Raw genomic sequence first — 20,272 nt, 5'->3', positions numbered from 1 at the left:
AGGTTTAGGGTTTGGGTTGGTTTAGGGGTTGTGTTGGGTTTAGGGTTTGTGTTGGGTTTAGGGTTTGTGTTGGGTTTAGGGTTTGTGTTGGGTTTAGGGGTTGGGTTAGGTTAGGTTTAGGGGTTGTGTTAGGTTTAGGGGTTGGGGTGGGTTTAGGGGTTAGGTTAGGGTTAGGGGTTGGGTAGGGTTAGGGGTTGGGTTGGGTTTACGGGTTGTGTCGGTTTTACGGGTTGTGTCGGGTTTGCGGGTTGTGTTGGGTTTAAGGGTTGGGTTAGGGTTAGGGGTTGGGTTTAGGGGGATGTGTTGTGTTTAGGGGTTGGGTTAGGTTAGGTTTAGCGGTTGGTGTTGGGTTTAGGGTTGGTGTTGGGTTTAGGTGTTGTGTTGGGTTTAGGGGTTGTGTCGGGTTTAGGGGTTGGGTTGGGTTTAGGGTATGTGTTGGGTTTAGAGGTTGGGTTAGGTTAGGTTTAGGGGTTGGGTTGGGTTAGATTAGGTTTAATGGTTGGGTTGGTTTAGGTGTTGGGATGTTTTAGGGGTTGTGTTGGGTTGGGTTTAGGGGTTGGGTTAGGTTAGGTTTAGGGGGATGTGTTGGGTTTAGGGGGATGTGTTGGGTTTAGGGGTTGGGTTAGGTTAGGTTTAGGGGTTGTGTTGGGTTTAGGGGTTGGGTTGGGTTTAGGGGTCAGGTTTAGGGGTTGTGTTGGGTTTAGGGGTTGGGTTAGGGTTTGGGGTTGGGTTTAGGGGGTGTGTTGTGTTTAGGGGTTGGGTTGGGTTTAGGCGTTGGGTTGGTTTAGGGTTTGTGATGGGTTTAGGATTGTGTTGGGTTTAGGGGTTGGGTTTAGGGTTTGGGTTAGGGTAGGTTTAGGTGTTGGGTTGGTTTAGGGGTTGGGTTTAGGGGTTGTGTTGTGTTTACGGGTTGGGTTGGGTTTAGGGGTCGGGTTTAGTGGGTGTGTCGGTTTTACGGGTTGTGTCGGGTTTGCGGGTTGTTTTGGGTTTGGGGGTTGGGTTGGGTTTAGGGGTTGGGTTAGGGGAGATGTGTTGTGTTTAGGGGTTGGGTTAGGTTAGGTTTAGGGGTTGATGTTGGGTTTAGGGTTGGTGTTTGGTTTAGGGGTTGGGTTGGGTTTAGGGGTTAGGTTAGGTTAGGTTTAGGGGTTGTGTTTGGTTTAGGGGTTGGGTTGGGTTTAGGGGTTGTGTCGGTTTTACGGTTTGGGTCGGGGTTAGGGGTTTTGTTAGATTTAGGTGATGTGTTGGGTTTGCGTGTTGGTTTAGGTTAGGTTTAGGGGATGTGTTGGGTTTAGGGGTTGTGTGGGGTTTACGGTTTGTGTCGGTTTTACGGGTTGTGTCGGGTTTGTGGGTTGTGTAGGGTTTGGGTTAGGGTTAGGGGTTGGGTTGTGTTGTGTTTAGGGCGATGTGTTGTGTTTAGGGGTTGGGTTGGGTTCAGGGGTTGGCTTGGTTTAGGGTTGGTGTTGGGTTTAGGGGTTAGGTTAGGTTTAGGGTTTGATGTTGGGTTTAGGGTTGGTGTTGGGTTTAGGGTTGGTTTTTGGTTTAGGGGTTGTGTTTGGTTTAAGGGTTGGGTTTAGGGGTTGTGTCGGTTTTACTGGTTGTGTCGGTTTTTCGGGTTGTGTCAGGGTTAGGGGTTGTGTTGGGTTTGTGGGTTGTGTTGGGTTTAGGGGGGTTGGGTTTAGGGGTTGGGTTAGGTTAGGTTTAGGGGGTGGGGTTGGGTTTAGGGGTTGTGTTGGGTTTAGGGGTTGTGTTGGATTTAGGGGTTATGTTGGTTTAGGGTTTGTGTTAGGTTTAGGGGTTGTGTTGGGTTAGGGTTTGTGTTAGGTTTAGGGGTTGTGTTGGGTTTAGGGGTTGGGTTTAGGGGTTATGTTGGATTTAGGGGTTGGGTTAGGTTTAGGGGTGGGGTTGGGTTTAGGGGTTGGTTTAGGTTAGGTTTAGGGGTTGTGTTGGGTTTAGGGGTTATGTTGTTTTAGGGTTTGTGTTAGGTTTAGGGGTTGTGTTGGGTTTTGGGGTTGGGTTGGGTTTAGGGGTTGTGTTTAGGGGTGTGTCAGTTTTACGGGTTGTTTCGGGTTTGCAGGTTGTGTATGGTTCGTGGGTTGTGTTGGGTTTAGGGGTTGTTTTAGGTTAAGGGTTGTTTTGGGTTTAGGTGTTGGGTTAGTTTTAGGGGTTGTGTTGAGTTTAGGGGGTATGTTTTGTGTTTAGGGGTTGGGTTGGGTTTAGGGGTTGTGTCGGTTTTACGGTTTGGGTCGGGATTAGGGGTTTTGTTGGGTTTAGGTGATGTGTTGGATTTGCGTGTTAGTTTAGGTTAGGTTTAGGGGATGTGTTGGGTTTAGGGGTTGTGTTGGGTTAGGTTAGGTTTAGGGGTTGGGTTGGTTTAGGGGTTGTGTTGGGTTTAGGGGTTTTGTTGGGTTTACGTGTTGGGTTGGGTTTACGGGTTGGGTTGGGTTTAGGGGTCGGGTTTAGAGGGTGTGTCAGTTTTACGGATTTTGTCGGTTTTGCTGGTTGGGTTGGGTTTAGGGGTTGGATTAGGGTTAGGGGTTGTGTTGGGTTTAGGGGGGATGTGTTGTGTTTAGGGATTGGCTTAGGATAGGTTTAGGGGTTGGTGTTGGGTTTAGGGTTGGTGTTTGGTTTAGGGGTTGTGTTGGGTTTAGGGGTTGGGTTAGGTTTAGGGGTTGGGTTAGGTTTAGGGGTTGGGTTGGGTTTAGGGGTTGTGTTGGTTTTACAGTTTGGGTTGGGGTTAAGGGTTTTGTTGGGTTTAGGTGATTTGTTGGGTTTGCTTGTTGGTTTAGGTTAGGGTTAGGTGATTTGTAGGGTTTAGGGGTTGGGTTAGGTTAGGTTTAGGGGTTGTGTTTTTTTTAGGGGTTGGGTTGGGTTTAGGGGTTGTGTCGGTTTTACGGTTTGGGTCGGGGTTAGGGGTTTTGTTGGGTTTAGGTGATGTGTTGGGTTTGCGTGTTGGTTTAGGTTAGGTTTAGGGTGTGCGTTTGTTTACGGGTTGGGTTGGGTTTATTGGTCGGGTTTAGGGGGTGTGTCGGTTTTACGGGTTGTGTCGGGTTTGCGGGTTGTGTTGGGTTTAGGGGTTGTGTTGGGTTAAGGGGTTGGGTTAGGGTTTGGGGTTGGGTTTATGGGGGATGTGTTGTGTTTAGGGGTTGGGTTGGATTTAGGCTTTGGGTTGGTTTAGGGTTGGTGTTGGGTTTAGGGGTTGTGTTGGGTTTAGGGGTTGGTGTGGGTTTAGGGTTTGGGTTAGGTTAGGATTAGGGGTTGTGTTGGGTTTAGGGGTTTGGTTAGGTTAGGTTTAGGTTTTACGGGTTGTGTCGGGTTTGCGGGTTGTGTCGGGTTTAGGGGTTGGGTTAGGGTTATGGGTTCGGTTTTGATTTAGGTTTGATGTGTTGTGTTTACGTGTTGGGTTGGGTTGGGTTTAGGGGTCGGATTTAGGGGGTGTGTCGGTTTTACGGGTTTTGTCGGTTTTGCGGGTTGTGTTGGGTTTTGGGGTTGTGTTGGGTTTAGGGGTTGGGTTGGGTTTAGGGGTTGGATTAGGGTTAGGGGTTGGGTTGGGTTTAGTTGGGATGTGTTGTGTTTAGGGGTTGGCTTAGGTTAGGTTTAGGGGTTGTGTTGGGTTTAGGGTTGGTGTTGGGTTTTGGGTTGGTGTTTGGTTTAGGGGTTGTGTTGGGTTTATGGGTTGGGTTAGGTTTAGGGGTTGTGTTTGGTTTAGGGGTTGTGTTGGTTTTACGGTTTGGGTCGGGGATAGGGGTTTTGTTGGGTTTAGGTGATGTGTTGGGTTTGTGTGTTGGTTTAGGTTAGGTTTAGGGGATGTGTTGGGTTTAGGGGTTGTGTGGGGTTTAGGGGTTGGGTTAGGTTAGGTTAGTTTTAGGGGTTGTGTTTGGTTTAGGGATTGGGTTGGGTTTAGGGGTTGTGTCGGTTTTACGGTTTGGGTCGGGATTAGGGGTTTTGTTGGGTTTAGGTGATGTGTTGGGTTTGTGTGTTGGTTTAGGTTAGGTTTAGGGGATGTGTTGGGTTTAGGGGTTGTGTGGGGTTTAGGGGTTAGGTTAGGTTTAGGGTTAGGGTTTGTTTAGGGGTTGTGTTGTGTTTAGGGGTTGTGTTGTGTTGTGTTTACTGGTTGGGTTGGGTTTAGGGGGTTTGTCGGTTTTACGGTTTGTGTCGGGTTTGCAGGTTTTGTTGGGTTTAGGGGTTGTGTTGGGTTTAGGGGTTGAGTTAGGGTTTGGGGTTGTGTTAGGGTTGGGTTTAGGGGGGATGTGTTGTGTTTAGGGGTTGGGTTTAGGCTTTGGTTTGGTTTAGGGTTGGTGTTGGGTTTAGGGTTGGTGTTGGGTTTAGTGGTTGTGTTGGGTTTAGGGGTTGGGTTGGGTTTGGGTTAGGTTAGGTTTAGGGGTTGTGTTGGGTTTAGGGGTTGGGTTGGGTTGGTTTAGGGGTTGGGGTGGGTTTAGGGGTTGGGTTAGGTTTAGGGTTAGGGGTTGGGTTGGTTTAGGGGTTTTGTTGGGTTTAGGGGTTGGGTTGGGTTTAAGGGTTGTGTTGGGTTTAGGGGTTGTGTTGGTTTTACGGTTTGTGTCAGTTTTTCGGGTTGTGTCGGGTTTGCGGGTTGTGTCGTGTTTGCGGGTTGTGTCGGGTTTAGGGGTTGGGTTAGGGTTAGGGGTTGGGTTGGGTTTAGGGGGGATATGTTGTGTTTAGGGGTTGTGTTGGGTTTAGGGTTTGTGTCGGTTTTACGGGTTGGGGTTAGGGGTTTTGTTGGGTTTAGGGCATGTGTTGGGTTTGCGGGTTGTGTTGGGTTTAGGGGTTGTGTTGGGTTTAGGGGTTGTGTTGGGTTTAGGGTTTGTGTTGGGTTTAGAGTTGGTGTTGGGTTTGCGGGTTGTGTTGGGTTAGGTTTAGGGGTTGTGTCGGGTTTAGGGGTTGTGTCTGTTTTACTGGTTGTGTTGGTTTTTCGGGTTGTGTCAGGGTTAGGGGTTGTGTTGGGTTTGTGGGTTGTGTTGGGTTTAGGGGTTGGGTTTAGGGGTTGGGTTAGGTTAGGTTTAGGGGTGGGGTTGGGTTTGGTGTTGGTTTAGGTTAGGTTTAGGGGGGTTGTGTTGGGTTTAGGGGTTGTGTTGGGTTTAGGGGTTGTGTTGGATTTAGGGGTTATGTTGGTTTAGGGTTTGTGTTAGGTTTAGGGGTTGTGATGGGTTTAGGGGTTGGGTTTAGGGGTTATGTTGGATTTAGGGGTTGGGTTAGGTTTAGGGGTGGGGTTGGGTTTAGGGGTTGGTTTAGGTTAGGTTTAGGGGGGTTGTGTTAGGTTTAGGGGTTGTGTTGGGTTTAGGGGTTATGTTGTTTTAGGGTTTGTGTTAGGTTTAGGGGTTGTGTTGGGTTTTGGGGTTGGGTTGGGTTTAGGGGTTGTGTTTAGGGGTGTGTCAGTTTTACGGGTTGTTTCGGGTTTGCAGGTTGTGTATGGTTCGTGGGTTGTGTTGGGTTTAGGGGTTGTTTTAGGTTAAGGGTTGTTTTGGGTTTAGGTTTTGGGTTAGTTTTAGGGGTTGTGTTGATTTTAGGGGGGATGTGTTGTGTTTAGGGGTTGGGTTGGGTTTAGGGTTGTGTTTAGGGGTGTGTCAGTTTTACGGGTTGTTTCGGGTTTGCAGGTTGTGTATGGTTCGTGGGTTGTGTTGGGTTTAGGGGTTGTTTTAGGTTAAGGGTTGTTTTGGGTTTAGGTGTTGGGTTAGTTTTAGGGGTTGTGTTGAGTTTAGGGGGGATGTGTTGTGTTTAGGGGTTGGGTTGGGTTTAGGGGTTGTGTCGGTTTTACGGTTTGGGTCGGGATTAGGGGTTTTGTTGGGTTTAGGTGATGTGTTGGGTTTGCGTGTTAGTTTAGGTTAGGTTTAGGGGATGTGTTGGGTTTAGGGGTTGTGTTGGGTTAGGTTAGGTTTAGGGGTTGGGTTGGTTTAGGGGTTGTGTTGGGTTTAGGGGTTTTGTTGGGTTTACGTGTTGGGTTGGGTTTACGGGTTGGGTTGGGTTTAGGGGTTGGATTAGGGTTAGGGGTTGTGTTGGGTTTAGGGGGGATGTGTTGTGTTTAGGGGTTGGCTTAGGATAGGTTTAGGGGTTGGTGTTGGGTTTAGGGTTGGTGTTTGGTTTAGGGGTTGTGTTGGGTTTAGGGGTTGGGTTAGGTTTAGGGGTTGGGTTGGGTTTAGGGGTTGTGTTGGTTTTACAGTTTGGGTTGGGGTTAAGGGTTTTGTTGGGTTTAGGTGATTTGTTGGGTTTGCTTGTTGGTTTAGGTTAGGGTTAGGTGATTTGTAGGGTTTAGGGGTTGTGTGGGGTTTAGGGGTTGGGTTAGGTTAGGTTTAGGGGTTGTGTTTTTTTAGGGGTTGGGTTGGGTTTAGGGGTTGTGTCGGTTTTACGGTTTGGGTCGGGGTTAGGGGTTTTGTTGGGTTTAGGTGATGTGTTGGGTTTGCGTGTTGGTTTAGGTTAGGTTTAGGGTGTGGGTTTGTTTACGGGTTGGGTTTATTGGTCGGGTTTAGAGGGTGTGTCGGTTTTACGGGTTGTGTCGGGTTTGCGGGTTGTGTTGGGTTTAGGGGTTGTGTTGGGTTAAGGGGTTGAGTTAGGGTTTGGGGTTGGGTTAGGGTTTGGGGTTGGGTTTAGGGGGGATGGGTTGGATTTAGGCTTTGGGTTGGTTTAGGTTTTGTGTTGGGTTTAGGGTTGGTGTTGGGTTTAGGGGTTGTGTTGGGTTTAGGGGTTTTGTTGGGTTTAGGGGTTTGGTTAGGTTAGGTTTAGAGTTTGGGTTGGTTTAGGGGTTTGGGTGTGTTTAGGGGTTGGGTTAGGTTTAGGGTTAGGGGTTGGGTTGGTTTAGCGGTTGTGTTGGGTTGGTTTAGGGGTTGTGTTGGGTTTAGGGGTTGGGTTGGGTTTAAGGGTTGGGTTGGGTTTAGGGGTTGTGTCGGTTTTACGGTTTGTGTTGGTTTTACGGTTTGTGTAGGTTTTACGGGTTGTGTCGGGTTTGCGGGTTGTGTCGGGTTTAGGGGTTGGGTTAGGGTTATGGGTTGGGTTTGATTTAGGTTGATGTGTTGTGTTTACGTGTTGGGTTGGGTTGGGTTTAGGGGTTGGGTTTAGGGGGTGTGTCGGTTTTTCGGGTTTGTCGGTTTTGCGGGTTGTGTTGGGTTTTGGGGTTGTGTTGGGTTTAGGGGTTGGGTTGGGTTTAGGGGTTGGATTAGGGTTAGGGGTTGGGTTGGGTTTAGTTGGGATGTGTTGTGTTTAGGGGTTGGCTTAGGTTAGGTTTAGGGGTTGTGTTGGGTTTAGGGTTGGTGTTGGGTTTTGGGTTGGTGTTTGGTTTAGGGGTTGGGTTAGTTTTAGGGGTAGTGTTTGGTTTAGGGGTTGGGTTGGTTTTACGGTTTGGGTCGGGGATAGGGGTTTTGTTGGGTTTAGGTGATGTGTTGGGTTTGTGTGTTGGTTTAGGTTAGGTTTAGGGGATGTGTTGGGTTTAGGGGTTGTGTGGGGTTTAGGGGTTGGGTTAGGTTAGGTTAGGTTAGGTTTATGTTTTGTGTTTGGTTTAGGGGTTGGGTTGGGTTTAGGGGTTGTGTTGGTTTTACGGTTTGGGTCGGGGATAGGGGTTTTGTTGGGTTTAGGTGATGTGTTGGGTTTGTGTGTTGGTTTAGGTTAGGTTTAGGGGTTGTGTTTGGTTTAGGGGTTTGGTTGGGTTTAGGGGTTGTGTCGGTTTTACGGTTTGTGTCGGGATTAGGGGTTTTGTTGGGTTTAGGTGATGTGTTGGGTTTGCGTGTTAATTTAGGTTAGGTTTAGGGGATGTGTTGGGTTTAGGGGTTGTGTGGGGTTTAGGGGTTAGGTTAGGTTGAGGGTTAGGGTTTGGTTAGGGGTTATGTTGTGTTTAGGGGTTGTGTTGTGTTGTGTTTACTGGTTGGGTTGGGTTTAGGGGGTTTGTCGGTTTTACGGTTTGTGTCGGGTTTGCAGGTTGTGTTGGGTTTAGGTGTTGTGTTGGGTTTAGGGGTTGAATTAGGGTTTGGGTTAGGGTTGGGTTTAGGGGGGATGTGTTGTGTTTAGGGGTTGGGTTTAGGCTTTGGTTTGGTTTAGGGTTGGTGTTGGGTTTAGGGTTGGTGTTGGGTTTAGTGGTTGTGTTGGGTTTAGGGGATGGGTTGGGTTTGGGTTAGGTTTGGTTTAGGGGTTGTGTTGGGTTTAGGGGTTGGGTTGGGTTGGTTTAGGGGTTGGGGTGGTTTTAGGGGTTGGGTTAGGTTTACGGTTAGGGGTTGGGTTGGTTTAGGGGTTTTGTTGGGTTTAGGGGTTGGGTTGGGTTGGGTTTAGGGGTTGTGTTGGTTTTACGGTTTGTGTCGGTTTTACGGGTTGTGTCGGGTTTGCGGGTTGTCGTGTTTGCGGGTTGTGTCGGGTTTAGGGGTTGGGTTAGGGTTAGGGGTTGGGTTGGGTTTAGGGGGGATGTGTTGTGTTTAGGGGTTGTGTTGGGTTTAGGGGTTGTGTCGGTTTTACGGGTTGGGGTTAGGGGTTTTGTTGGGTTTAGGGGATGTGTTGGGTTTGCGGGTTGTGCTGGGTTTAGGGGTTGTGTTGGGTTTAGGGGTTGTGTTGGGTTTAGAGTTGGTGTTGGGTTTGCGGGTTGTGTTGAGTTGGGTTTAGGGGTTGTGTCGGTTTTACTGGTTGCGTCGGTTTTACTGGTTGCGTCGGTTTTTCGGGTTGTGTCAGGGTTAGGGGTTGTGTCAGGGTTTAGGGGTTGGGTTGGGTTTAGGGGTTGGGTTAGGTTTAGGGGTTGGGTTAGGTTAGGTTTAGGGGTGGGGTTGGGTTTAGGGGTTGGTTTAGGTTAGGTTTAGGGGGGATGTGTTGGTTTAGGGGTTGTGTTGGGTTTAGGGGTTGTGTTGGGTTTAGGGTTGTGTTGGGTTTAGGGGTTATGTTGGTTTAGGGTTTGTGTTAGGCTTAGGGGTTGGGTTTTGGGGTTGGGTTAGGTTTAGGGGTGGGGTTGGGTTTAGGGGTTGGTTTAGTTTAGGTTTAGGGGGGTTGTGTTAGGTTTAGGGGTTGTGTTGGGTTTTGGGGTTGGGTTGGGTTTAGGGGTTGTGTTTAGGGGTGTGTCGGTTTTACGGGTTGTTTCGGGTTTGCGGGTTGTGTGGGGTTCGCGGGTTGTGTTGGGTTAGGGGTTGTTTTAGGTTTAGGGGTTGTTTTGGGTTTAGGGGGGATGTGTTGTGTTTAGGGGTTGGGTTGGGTTTAGGGGTTGTTTTAGGGTTTGTGTTGGGTTTAGGGTTGGTGTAGGGTTTAGGGGTGTGTCGGTTTTACGGTTTGGGTCGGGGTTAGGAGTTTTTTAGGGTTTAGGTGATGTGTTGGGTTAGCGTGTTGGTTTAGGTTAGGTTTAGGGGATGTGTTGGGTTTAGGGGTTGTGTTGGGTTAGGTTAGGTTAGGTTTAGGGATTTGGTTGGTTTAGGGGTTGTGTTGGGTTTAGGGGTTTTGTTGGGTTTACTTGTTGGGTTGGGTTTACCTGTTGGGTTGGGTTTAGGGGTTGGGTTTAGGGGGTGTGTTGGTTTTACGGGTTTTGTCTGTTTGCGGGTTGTGTTAGGGTTAGGGGTTGGGTTTAGGGGGGATTTGTTGTGTTTAGGGGTTGGCTTAGGTTAGGTTTAGGGGTTGGTGTTGGGTTTAGGGTTGGTGTTTGGTTTAGGGGTTGTGTTGGTTTTACTGTTTGGGTCAGTGTTAGGTGTTTTGTTGGGTTTAGGTGATGTGTTGGGTTTGCTTGTTGGTTTAGGTTAGGGTTAGGGGATGTGTAGGGTTTAGGGGTTGTGTGGGGTTTAGGGGTTGGGTTAGGTTAGGTTTAGGGGCTGTGTTTGGTTTAGGGGTTAGGTTCGGTTTAGGGGTTGTGTCGGTTTTTTGGTTTGGATCGTGGTTAGGGGTTTTGTTGGGTTTAGGTGATGTGTTGGGTTTTCTTTTTGGTTTAGGTTAGGGTTAGGGGTTGTGTGGGGTTTAGGGGTTGGGTTAGGTTAGGTTTAGGGGCTGTGTTTGGTTTAGGGGTTGGGTTCGGTTTAGGGGTTGTGTCGGTTTTTCGGTTTGGGTCGGAGTTAGGGGTTTTGTTGGGTTTAGGTGATGTGTTGGGTTTGCGTGTTGGTTTAGGTTAGGGTTAGGGGATGTGTAGGGTTTAGGGGTTGTGTGGAGTTTAGGGGTTGGGTTAGGTTAGGTTTAGGGGTTGGGTTGGGTTTAGGGGTTGTGTCGGTTTTTCGGTTTGGGTCGGAGTTAGGGGTTTTGTTGGGTTTAGGTGATTTGTTGGGTTTGCGTGTTGGTTTAGGTTAGGTTTAGGGGATGTGTTGGGTTTAGGGGTTGTGTGGGGTTTAGGGGTTGGATTACGTTAGGTTTAGGGTGTTGGTTTGTTTAGGGGTTGTGTTGGGTTTAGGGGTTGTGTTGTGTTTACGGGTTGGGTTGGGTTTAGTCGTCGGGTTTAGGGGGTGTGTCGGTTTTACGGGTTGTGTCAGGTTTGCGGGTTGTGTTGTGTTTAGGGGTTGTGTTGGGTTTAGGGGTTGAGTTAGGGTTTGGGGTTGGGTTAGGGTTTGGGGTTGGGTTTAGGGGGGATGTGTTGTGTTTAGGGGTTGGGTTGGGTTTAGGCTTTGGGTTGGTTTAGGGTTTGTGTTGTGTTTAGGGTTGGTGTAGGGTTTAGGGGTTGTGTTGGGTTTAGGGGTTGTGTTGGGTTTTGGGGTTGGGTTGGATTTAGGGTGTGGGTTAGTTAGGATTAGGGGTTGTGATGGGTTTAGGGGTTGGTTTAGGTTAGGTTTAGGCTTTGGGTTGGTTTAGAGGTCGGGGTGTGTTTAGGGGTTGGGTTAGGTTTAGTGTTTGGGTTGGTTTAGGGGTTGTGTTGGGTTTAGGGGTTGGGTTGGGTATAAGGGTTGGGTTGGGTTTAGGGGTTGTGTCGGTTTTACGGTTTGTGTCGGTTTTACGGTTTGTGTCAGGTTTGCGGGTTGTGTCGGGTTTAGGGGTTGGGTTAGGGTTAGGGGTTGGGTTTGGTTTAGGGGGGATGTGTTGTGTTTAGGGGTTGTGTTGGGTTTAGGGGTTGGGTTGGGTTTAGGGGTTGTGTCGGTTTTACGGGTTGGGTTGGGGTTAGGAGTTTTGTTGGGTTTAGGGGATGTGTTGGGTTTACAGGTTGTGTTGGGTTTAGGGGATGTTGTGTTGGGTTTAGGGGTTGTGTTGGGTTTAGGAGTTGTGTTTAGGGGGTGTGTCGGTTTTACGGGTTGTGTCGGGTTTGCAGGTTGTGTGGTGTTCGCGGGTTGTGTTGGGTTTAGGGGTTGTTTTGGGTTTAGGGGTTGGGTTAGTGTTAGGGGTTGTGTTGAGTTTAGTGGGGATGTGTTGTGTTTAGGGGTTGGGTTTAGGGGTTGTGTCGGTTTTACGGTTTGGGTCGGGGTTAGGGGTTTTGTTGGGTTTAGGTGATGTGTTGGGTTTGCGTGTTGGTTTAGGTTAGGTTTAGGGGATGTGTTGAGTAGGGGTTGTGTTGAGTTTAGAGGTTGGGTTAGGTTAGGTTAGGTTTAGGGGTTGTGTTGGGTTTAGGGGTTGTGTTGGGTTTATGTGTTGGGTTGTGTTTATGGGTTGGGTTGGTTTTAGTGGTCAGGTTTAGGGTGTGTCGGTTTTACGGGTTTTGTCGGTTTTGCGGGTTGTGTTGGGTTTAGGGGTTGGGTAGGGTTTAGAGGTTGGGTTAGGGTTAGGGGTTGGGTTTAGGGGGATGTGTTGTGTTTAGGGGTTGGCTTAGGTTAGGTTTAGGGGTTTTGTTGGGTTTAGGGTTGGTGTTGGGTTTAGGGTTGGTGTTTGGTTTAGGGGTTGTGTTGGGTTTAGGGGTTGTGTTGGGTTTAGGGGTTGTGTTGGGTTTAGGGGTTGGGTTGGGTTTAGGGTTTGGGTTAGCTTTAGGGGTTGTGTTTGGTTTAGGGGTTGGGTTGGGTTTGGTTTAGGGGTTGTGTCGGTTTTACGGTTTGCGTCGGGGTTAGGGGTTTTGTTGGGTTTAGGTGATTTGTTGGGTTTGCGTGTGGGTTTAGGTTGGGCTTAGGGGATGTTTTGGGCTTAGGGGTTGTGTGGGGTTTAGGGGTTGGGTTAGGTTTAGGGGTTGTGTTTGGTTTAGGGGTTGGGTTTAGGGGTTGTGTCGGTTTTACTGTTTGGGTCGGGTTTAGGGTTTGGGTTAGCTTTAGGGGTTGTGTTTGGTTTAGGTGATGTGTTGGGTTTGCGTGTTGGTTTAGGTTAGGTTTAGGGGATGTGTTGGGTTTAGGGGTTGTGTGGGGTTTAGGGGTTGGGTTAGGTTAGGTTTAGGGTGTTGGTTTGTTTAGGGGTTGTTTTGGGTTTAGGGGTTGTGTTGTGTTGTGTGTACGGGTTGGGCTGGGTTTAGGGGTCGGGTTTAGGGGGTGTGTCGGTTTTATGGTTTGTGTCGGTTTTACGGTTTGTGTCGGGTTTGCGGGTTGTGTCGGGTTTGCGTGTTGTGTCGGGTTTAGGGGTTTTCTTGGGTTTAGTGGTTGAGTTAGGGTTTGGGGTTGGGTTAGGGTTTGGGGTTGTGTTTAGGGGGGATGTGTTGTGTTTAGGGGTTGGGTTGGGTTTAGGCTTTGGGTTGGTTTAGGGTTTGTGTTGGGTTTAGGGTTGGTGTTGGGTTTAGGGGTTGTGTTGGGTTTAGGGGTTGTGTTGGGTTTAGGGTTTTTGGTTGGGTTTAGGGTTTGGGTTAGGTTTAGGGGTTGTGTTGGGTTTAGGGGTTGGGTTAGGTTAGGTTTAGGGGTTGGGTTGGTTTAGGGGTTGGGGTGGGTTTAGGGGTTGGGTTAGGTTTAGGGTTAGGGGTTGTGTTGGGTTTAGGGGTTGGGTTGGGTTTAAGGGTTGGGTTGGGTTTAGGGGTTGTGTCGGTTTTACGGTTTGTGTCGGTTTTATGGGTTGTGTCGGGTTTGCGGGTTGTGTCGGGTTTAGGGGTTGGGTTAGGGTTAGGGTTTGGTTTAGGGGAGATGTGTTGTGTTTAGGGGTTGTGTTGGGTTTGCAGGTTGTGTTGGGTTTAGGGGATGTTGTGTTGGGTTTAGGGGTGTGTTGGTTTTATGGTTTGTGTTGGGTTTAGAGTTGGTGTTGGGTTAGGTTTAGGGGTTGAGTTGGGTTTAGGTGTTGTGTTGGGTTTAGGAGTTGTGTCGGTTTTACTGGTTGTGTCGGTTTTACTGGTTGTGTCAGTTTTTCGGGTTGTGTCAGGGTTAGGGGTTGTGTTGGGTTTAGGGGTTGGGTTGGGTTTAGGGGTTGGGTTAGGTTAGGTTTAGGGGTTGAGTTAGGTTAGGTTTAGGGGTGGGGTTGGGTTTAGGGTTAGGGTTAGGGTTAGGGTTTAGGGGTTGTGTCGGTTTTACGGTTTGGGTCGGGTTTAGGGTTTGGGTTAGCTTTAGGGGTTGTGTTTGGTTTAGGTGATGTGTTGGGTTTGCGTGTTGGTTTAGGTTAGGTTTAGGGGATGTGTTGGGTTTAGGGGTTGTGTGGGGTTTAGGGGTTGGGTTAGGTTAGGTTTAGGGTGTTGGTTTGTTTAGGGGTTGTTTTGGGTTTAGGGGTTGTGTTGTGTTGTGTGTACGGGTTGGGTTGGGTTTAGGGGTCGGGTTTAGGGGGTGTGTCGGTTTTACGGTTTGTGTCGGGTTTGCGGGTTGTGTCGGGTTTGCGGGTTGTGTCGGGTTTGCGTGTTGTGTCGGGTTTAGGGGTTGAGTTAGGGTTTGGGGTTGGGTTAGGGTTTGGGGTTGTGTTTAGGGGGGATGTGTTGTGTTTAGGGGTTGGGTTGGGTTTAGGCTTTGGGTTGGTTTAGGGTTGGTGTTGGGTTTAGGGGTTGTGTTGGGTTTAGGGGTTGGGTTTAGGGTTTTTGGTTGGGTTTAGGGTTTGGGTTAGGTTTAGGGGTTGTGTTGGGTTTAGGGGTTGGGTTAGGTTAGGTTTAGGGGTTGGGTTGGTTTAGGGGTTGTGGTGGGTTTAGGGGTTGGGTTAGGTTTAGGGTTAGGGGTTGTGTTGGGTTTAGGGGTTGGGTTGAGTTTAAGGGTTGGGTTGGGTTTAGGGGTTGTGTCGGTTTTACGGTTTGTGTCGGTTTTACGGGTTGTGTCGGGTTTGCGGGTTGTGTCGGGTTTAGGGGTTGGGTTAGGGTTAGGGTTTGGTTTAGGGGAGATGTGTTGTGTTTAGGGGTTGTGTTGGGTTTGCAGGTTGTGTTGGGTTTAGGGGATGTTGTGTTGGGTTTAGGGGTGTGTTGGTTTTATGGTTTGTGTTGGGTTTAGAGTTGGTGTTGGGTTAGGTTTAGGGGTTGAGTTGGGTTTAGGTGTTGTGTTGGGTTTAGGAGTTGTGTCGGTTTTACTGGTTGTGTCAGTTTTTTGGGTTGTGTCAGGGTTAGGGGTTGTGTTGGGTTTAGGGGTTGGGTTGGGTTTAGGGGTTGGTTTAGGGGGGATGTGTTGGGTTTAGGGGTTATGTTGGTTTAGGGTTTGTGTCAGGTTTAGGGGTTGTGTTGGGTTTAGGGGTTGGGTTTAGTGTATATGTTAGATTTAGGGGTTGGGTTAGGTTTAGGGGTGGGGTTTGGTTTAGGGGTTGGTTTAGGTTAGGTTTACGGGGGTTGTGTTAGGTTTAGGGGTTGTGTTGGGTTTAGGGTTTGTGTTGGGTTTAGGGGTTATGTTGGTTTAGGGTTTGTGTTAGGTTTAGGTGTTGTGTTGGTTTAGGGGTTATGTTGGGTTTAGGGGTTGGGTTAGGTTTAGGGGTGGGGTGGGGTTGGGTTTAGGGGTTGGTTTAGGTTAGGTTTAGGGGTTGTGTTAGGTTTAGGGGTTGTGTTGGGTTTAGTGGTTATGTTGGTTTAGGGTTTGTGTTAGGTTTAGGGGTTGTGTTGAGTTTAGGGGTTGGGTTAGGTTTAGGAGTTGGGTTGGTTTAGGTGTTCTGTTGGGTTTAGTGGTTGGGTTAGTTTAGGTTTAAGGGTTGGGTTAGGTTAGTTAGGTTTAGTGGTTGGGTTTAGGGATTGGGTTAGGTTAGGGGTTGGGTTAGGGTTAGAGGTTGGGTTGCGTTTAGGGGGGATGTGTTGTGTTTAGGGGTTGGCTTAGGTTAGGTTTAGGGGTTGGTGTTGGGTTTAGGGTTGGTGTTTGGTTTAGTGGTTGGGTTGGGTTGGGTTTAGGGGTTGGGTTAGGTTTAGGGATTGTGTTTGGTTTAGGGGTTGGGTAGGGTTTAGGGGTTGTGTCGGTTTTACGGTTTGGGTCGGGGTTAGGGGTTTTGTTGGGTTTAGGTGATGTGTTTGGTTTCCGTGTTGGTTTAGGTTAGGTTTAGGGGATGTGTTGGGTTTAGGGGTTGTGTGGGATTTAGGGGTTGGATTAGGTTAGGTTTAGTGTTTGGGTTTGTTTAGGGGTTGTGTTCGGTTTAGGGGTTGTGTTGTGTTGTTGTGTTTACGGGTTGGGATGGGTTTAGTGGTCGGGTTTAGGGGGTGTGTCGGTTTTACGGGTTGTGTTGGGTTTAGGGGTTGAGTTAGGGTTTGGGTTTTGGTTAGGGTTTGGGGTTTAGGGGGATGTGTTGTGTTTAGGGGTTGTGTTGGGTATAGGGGTTGAGTTAGGGTTTGGGGTTTGGTTAGGGTTTGGGGTTGGGTTTAGGGGGGATGTGTTGTGTTTAGGGGTTGGGTTGGGTTTAGGCTTTGGGTTGGTTTAGGGTTTGTGTTGGGTTTAGGGTTGGTGTTGGGTTTAGGGGTTGTGTTGGGTTTAGGGGTAGGGTTTAGGGTTTGGGTTAGGTTAGGTTTAGGGGTTGTGTTGGGTTTAGGGGTTGGGTTAGGTTATGTTTAGGGGTTGGGTTGGTTTAGGGGTTGGGGTGGGTTTAGGGGTTGGGTTAGGTTTAGGGTTAGGGGTTGGGTGGGTTTAGGGGTTGGGTTGAGTTTAGGGGTTGGGTTGGGTTTAGGGGTTGTGTCGGTTTATGGTTTGTATCGGTTTTACGGGTTGTGTCGGGTTTGCGGGTTGTGTCGGGTTTAGGGGTTGGGTTAGGGTTAGGGGTTGGGTTGGGTTTAGGGGTTGTGTCGGTTTTACGGGTTGGGTCGGGGTTAGGGGTTTTGTTGGGTTTAGGGGATGTGTTGGGTTTAGGGGTTGTGTTGGGTGTAGGGTTTGTGTTGGGTTTAGAGTTGGTGTTGGGTTTGCGGGTTGTGTTGGGTTAGGTTTAGGGGTCGAGTTGGGTTTAGGGGTTGTGTCGGTTTTACTGGTTGTGTCGGTTTTTCGGGTTGTGTCAGGGTTGGGTTGTGTTGGGTTTGCGGGTTGTGTTGGGTTTGCGGGTTGTGTTGGGTTTAGGGGTTGGGTTAGGTTTAGGGGTTGGGTTAGGTTAGGTTTAGGGCTGGGGTTGGGTGAGGTTTAGGTGATGTGTTGGGTTTGCCTGTTGGTTTAGGTTAGGTTTAGGGGATGTGTTGGGTTTAGGGGTTGTGTGGGGTGTAGGGGTTGGGTTAGGTTAGGTTTAGGGTGTGGGTTTGTTTATGGGTTGTGTTCGGTTTAGGGGTTGTGTTGTGTGGTGTTTACGGGTTGGGTTTAGGAGTCGGGTTTAGGGGGTGTGTCGGTTTTTCGGGTTGTGTCGGGTTTGCGGGTTGTGTTGGGTTTAGTGGTTGTGTTGGGTTTAGGGGTTGAGTTAGGGTTTGGGGTTGGGTTAGGGTTTGGGGTTGGGTTTAGGGGGGATGTGTTGTGTTTAGGGGTTGGGTTGGGTTTAGGCTTTGGGTTGGTTTAGGGTTTGTGTTGGGTTTAGGGTTGGTGTTTGGTTTAGGGGTTGTGTTGGGTTTAGGGGTTGGTAGGGTTTAGGGTTTGGGTTAGGTTAGGTTTAGGGGTTGTGTTGGGTTTAGGGGTTTGGTTAGGTTAGGTTTAGGGGTTGGGTTGGTTTAGGGGTTGGTTTGGGTTTAGGGGTTGGGTTAGTTTTAGGGTTAGGGGTTGGTTGGTTTAGGGGTTGTGTTGGGTTTAGGGGTTGGGTTTAAGGGTTGGGTTGGGTTTAGGGGTTGTGTTGGTTTTCCGGTTTGTGTTGGTTTTACGGTTTGTGTCTGTTTTACAGGTTGTGTCGGGTTTGCGGGTTGTGTCGGGTTTAGGGGTTGGGTTAGGTTTAGGGGTTGGGTTGGGTTTAGGGAATGTGTTGTGTTTAGGGGTTGTGTTGGGTTTAGGGGTTGGGTTGGGTTTAGGGGTTGTGTCGGTTTTACGGGTTGGGTTGGGGTTATGGATGTGTTGGGTTTAGGGGTTGTGTTGGGTTTAGGGGTTGTGTTGGGTTTAGAGTTGGTGTTGGGTTTGCGGGTTGTGTTGGGTTAGGTTTAGGGGTTGAGTTGGGTTTAGTGGTTGTGTCGGTTTTACTGGTTCTGTCGGTTTTACTGGTTGTGTCGGTTTTTCGGGTTGTGTCAGGGTTAGGGGTTGTGTTGGGTTTGCGGGTTGTGTTGGGTTTAGGGGTTGGGTTAGGTTAGGTTTAGGGATTGGGTTAGGTTAGGTTTAGGGGTGGGGTTGGGTTGGGTTTAGGGGTTGGTTTAGGTTAGGTTTAGGGGAATGTGTTGGGTTTAGGGGTTATGTAGGTTTAGGGGTTGGGTTAGGTTTAGGGGTGGTGTGGGGTTGGGTTTAGGGGTTGTGTTGGGTTTAGGGGTTGGGTTTAGGGGTTGGGTTTAGGGGTTATGTTGGATTTAGGGGTCTCGTTAGGTTTAGGGGTGGGGTTGGGTTTAGGGGTTGGTTTAGGTTTGGTTTAGGGGGGTTGTGTTAGGTTTAGGGGTTGTGTTGGGTTTAGGGGTTGGGTTAGGTTTAGGGGTGGGGTTGGGTTTAAGGGTTGGTTAGGTTTAAGGGGGTTGTGTTAGGTTTATGGGTTGTGTTAGGTTTAGGGGTTGTGTTGGGTTTAGGGGTTATGTTGGTTTAGGGTTTGTGTTAGGTTTAGGGGTTGGGTTAGGTTTAGGGGTTGGGTTGGTTTAGGTGTTGTGTTGGGTTTAGGGGTTGGGTTAGGTTAGGTTTAAGGGTTGGGTTAGGTTAGGTTAGGTTTAGGGGTTGGGTTTAGGGGTTGGGTTAGGTTAGGGTTGGTGTTAGGTTTACGGGTTGGGTTGTTTTAGGGGTTTTGTTGGGTTTAGGTGTTGTGTTGGGTTTAGGGATTGGGTTGGGTTTACGGGTTGGTTTGGGTTTAGGTGTTGGGTTTAGGGGTTGTGTCGGTTTTACGGGTTTAGGGGTTGTGTTGGGTTTAGGGGTTGAGTTATGAGGTTTGCGGGTTGTGTCGTATTTAGGGGATGTGTTGGTTTTAGGGTTGTGTTGTGTTGGGTTAGGGTTAGGGGTTGGGTAGGGTTTAGGGGGGATGTGTTGGGTTTAGGGGTTGGGTTAGCTTAGGTTTAGGGGTTGGTGTTGGTTTTAGGGTTGGTGTTGGGTTTAGGGGTTGTGTTGGGTTTAGGGGTTGGGTTGGGTTTAGGGTTGTGTCGGTTTTACGGGTTGGGTCGGGGTTATGGATGTGTTGGTTTTAGGGGTTGTGTTGGGTTTAGGGGTTGTGTTGGGTTTAGGGTTTGTGTTGGGTTTAGAGTTGGTGTTGGGTTTGCGGGTTGTGTTGGGTTAGGTTTAGGGGTTGAGTTGGGTTTAGTGGTTGTGTCGGTTTTACTGGTTGTGTCGGTTTTACTGGTTGTGTCGGTTTTACTGGTTGTGTCGGTTTTTGGGGTTGTGTCAGGGTTAGGGGTTGTGTTGGGTTTGCGGGTTGTGTTGGGTTTAGGGGTTGGGTTAGGTTAGGTTTAGGGATTGGGTTAGGTTAGGTTTAGGGGTGGGGTTGGGTTGGGTTTAGGGGTTGGTTTAGGTTAGGTTTAGGGGAATGTGTTGGGTTTAGGGGTTATGTAGGTTTAGGGGTTGGGTTAGGTTTAGGGGTGGTGTGGGGTTGGGTTTAGGGGTTGTGCTGGGTTTAGGGGTTGGGTTTAGGGGTTATGTTGGATTTAGGGGTCTCGTTAGGTTTAGGGGTGGGGTTGGGTTTAGGGGTTGGTTTAGGTTTGGTTTAGGGGGTTGTGTTAGGTTTAGGGGTTGTGTTGGGTTTAGGGGTTGGGTTAGGTTTAGGGGTGGGGTTGGGTTTAAGGGTTGGTTAGGTTTAAGGGGGTTGTGTTAGGTTTATGGGTTGTGTTAGGTTTAGGGGTTGTGTTGGGTTTAGGGGTTATGTTGGTTTAGGGTTTGTGTTAGGTTTAGGGGTTGGGTTAGGTTTAGGGGTTGGGTTGGTTTAGGTGTTGTGTTGGGTTTAGGGGTTGGGTTAGGTTAGGTTTAAGGGTTGGGTTAGGTTAGGTTAGGTTTAGGGGTTGGGTTTAGGGGTTGGGTTAGGTTAGGGTTGGTGTTAGGTTTACGGGTTGGGTTGTTTTAGGGGTTTTGTTAGGTTTAGGTGTTGTGTTGGGTTTAGGGATTGGGTTGGGTTTACGGGTTGGGTTGGGTTTAGGTGTTGGGTTTAGGGGTTGTGTCGGTTTTACGGGTTTAGGGGTTGTGTTGGGTTTAGGGGTTGAGTTATGAGGTTTGCGGGTTGTGTCGTATTTAGGGGATGTGTTGGTTTTAGGGTTGTGTTGTGTTGGGTTAGGGTTAGGGGTTGGGTAGGGTTTAGGGGGGATGTGTTGGGTTTAGGGGTTGGGTTAGCTTAGGTTTAGGGGTTGTGTTGGTTTTAGGGTTGGGTTGGGTTTAGGGGTTGAGTTGGGTTTAGGTGATGTGTTGGGTTTAGGGTCTGTGTTGGGTTTAGGGGTTGTGTCGGGTTTAGGGGATGTGTTGGGTTTAGTGGTTATGTCAGGGTATGTCCCCACAAGGATAGTAAAACCTGCATTCACCTACATTGTGGGGTCCCGCATCCCCATGACGGAAATGGCTTATTAAACATATAAAATTATGTTTCTGTGAGGGTTATATTTAGTGTTAGGGGATATCAAGTTTTGTTATATCTTTTTCAAATCCATCTGAATCGGAAAGCACTCAAGTTAGGATTCTAATGTAAATGTGGTTTAATATTTATACATTGGTGCCTCAAGAACATATAGATGTATGTGTGATTTATTTGTATTTTCATGTTCTGTCACAGACTTCAGAGTGGCATGAATCTGCAGATCTGCTTCGTAAACGACAGTGGAAGTGACAAAGACAGCGATGCAGATGACAGCAAGACAGAGACCAGCCTTGATACACCACTGTCACCCATGGTAACAACACACACATGAAGGAGAGGATAAACAAAACGTGAATTTGCTTCAGTCAGTCTGTGCGGATCACAGCCTACATTCAGTGTTTAATTTGTTTATATCTGCTTTCAGAACAACATGTGATGTAATAAGATAAACACCACTATTAACCCTTGAGGTGTCCAACCCAGTATACACAGGGTTTCCACGGGGCATTAAAAAGCATTAAAAGTCATTAAATGGATTTTGTGAAAATGAATGCCTTAA

General features: G+C 48.5%; 1 protein-coding gene across 3 annotated transcripts in view; it reads left to right on the top strand.

The window, feature by feature from the left end:
- The window catches only part of schip1 (schwannomin interacting protein 1), a 129,942-nt gene that overhangs the window by 96,382 nt on the left and 13,288 nt on the right, over positions 1–20,272 (top strand). For all 3 annotated transcript variants that reach the window (XM_052109985.1, XM_052109986.1, XM_052109987.1), the window contains one exon: positions 19,909–20,026. In XM_052109985.1, coding sequence (XP_051965945.1) covers positions 19,909–20,026 — 118 coding nt within the window. The remainder of the gene's footprint in view (positions 1–19,908; positions 20,027–20,272) is intronic.

The sequence above is a fragment of the Xyrauchen texanus genome, chromosome 38 (assembly GCF_025860055.1).
Source record: "Xyrauchen texanus isolate HMW12.3.18 chromosome 38, RBS_HiC_50CHRs, whole genome shotgun sequence".
NCBI lineage: Eukaryota > Metazoa > Chordata > Actinopteri > Cypriniformes > Catostomidae > Xyrauchen > Xyrauchen texanus.
Note: the sequence above shows the minus strand (reverse complement) of the source record. Positions and strands in the feature narration are given on the sequence as shown.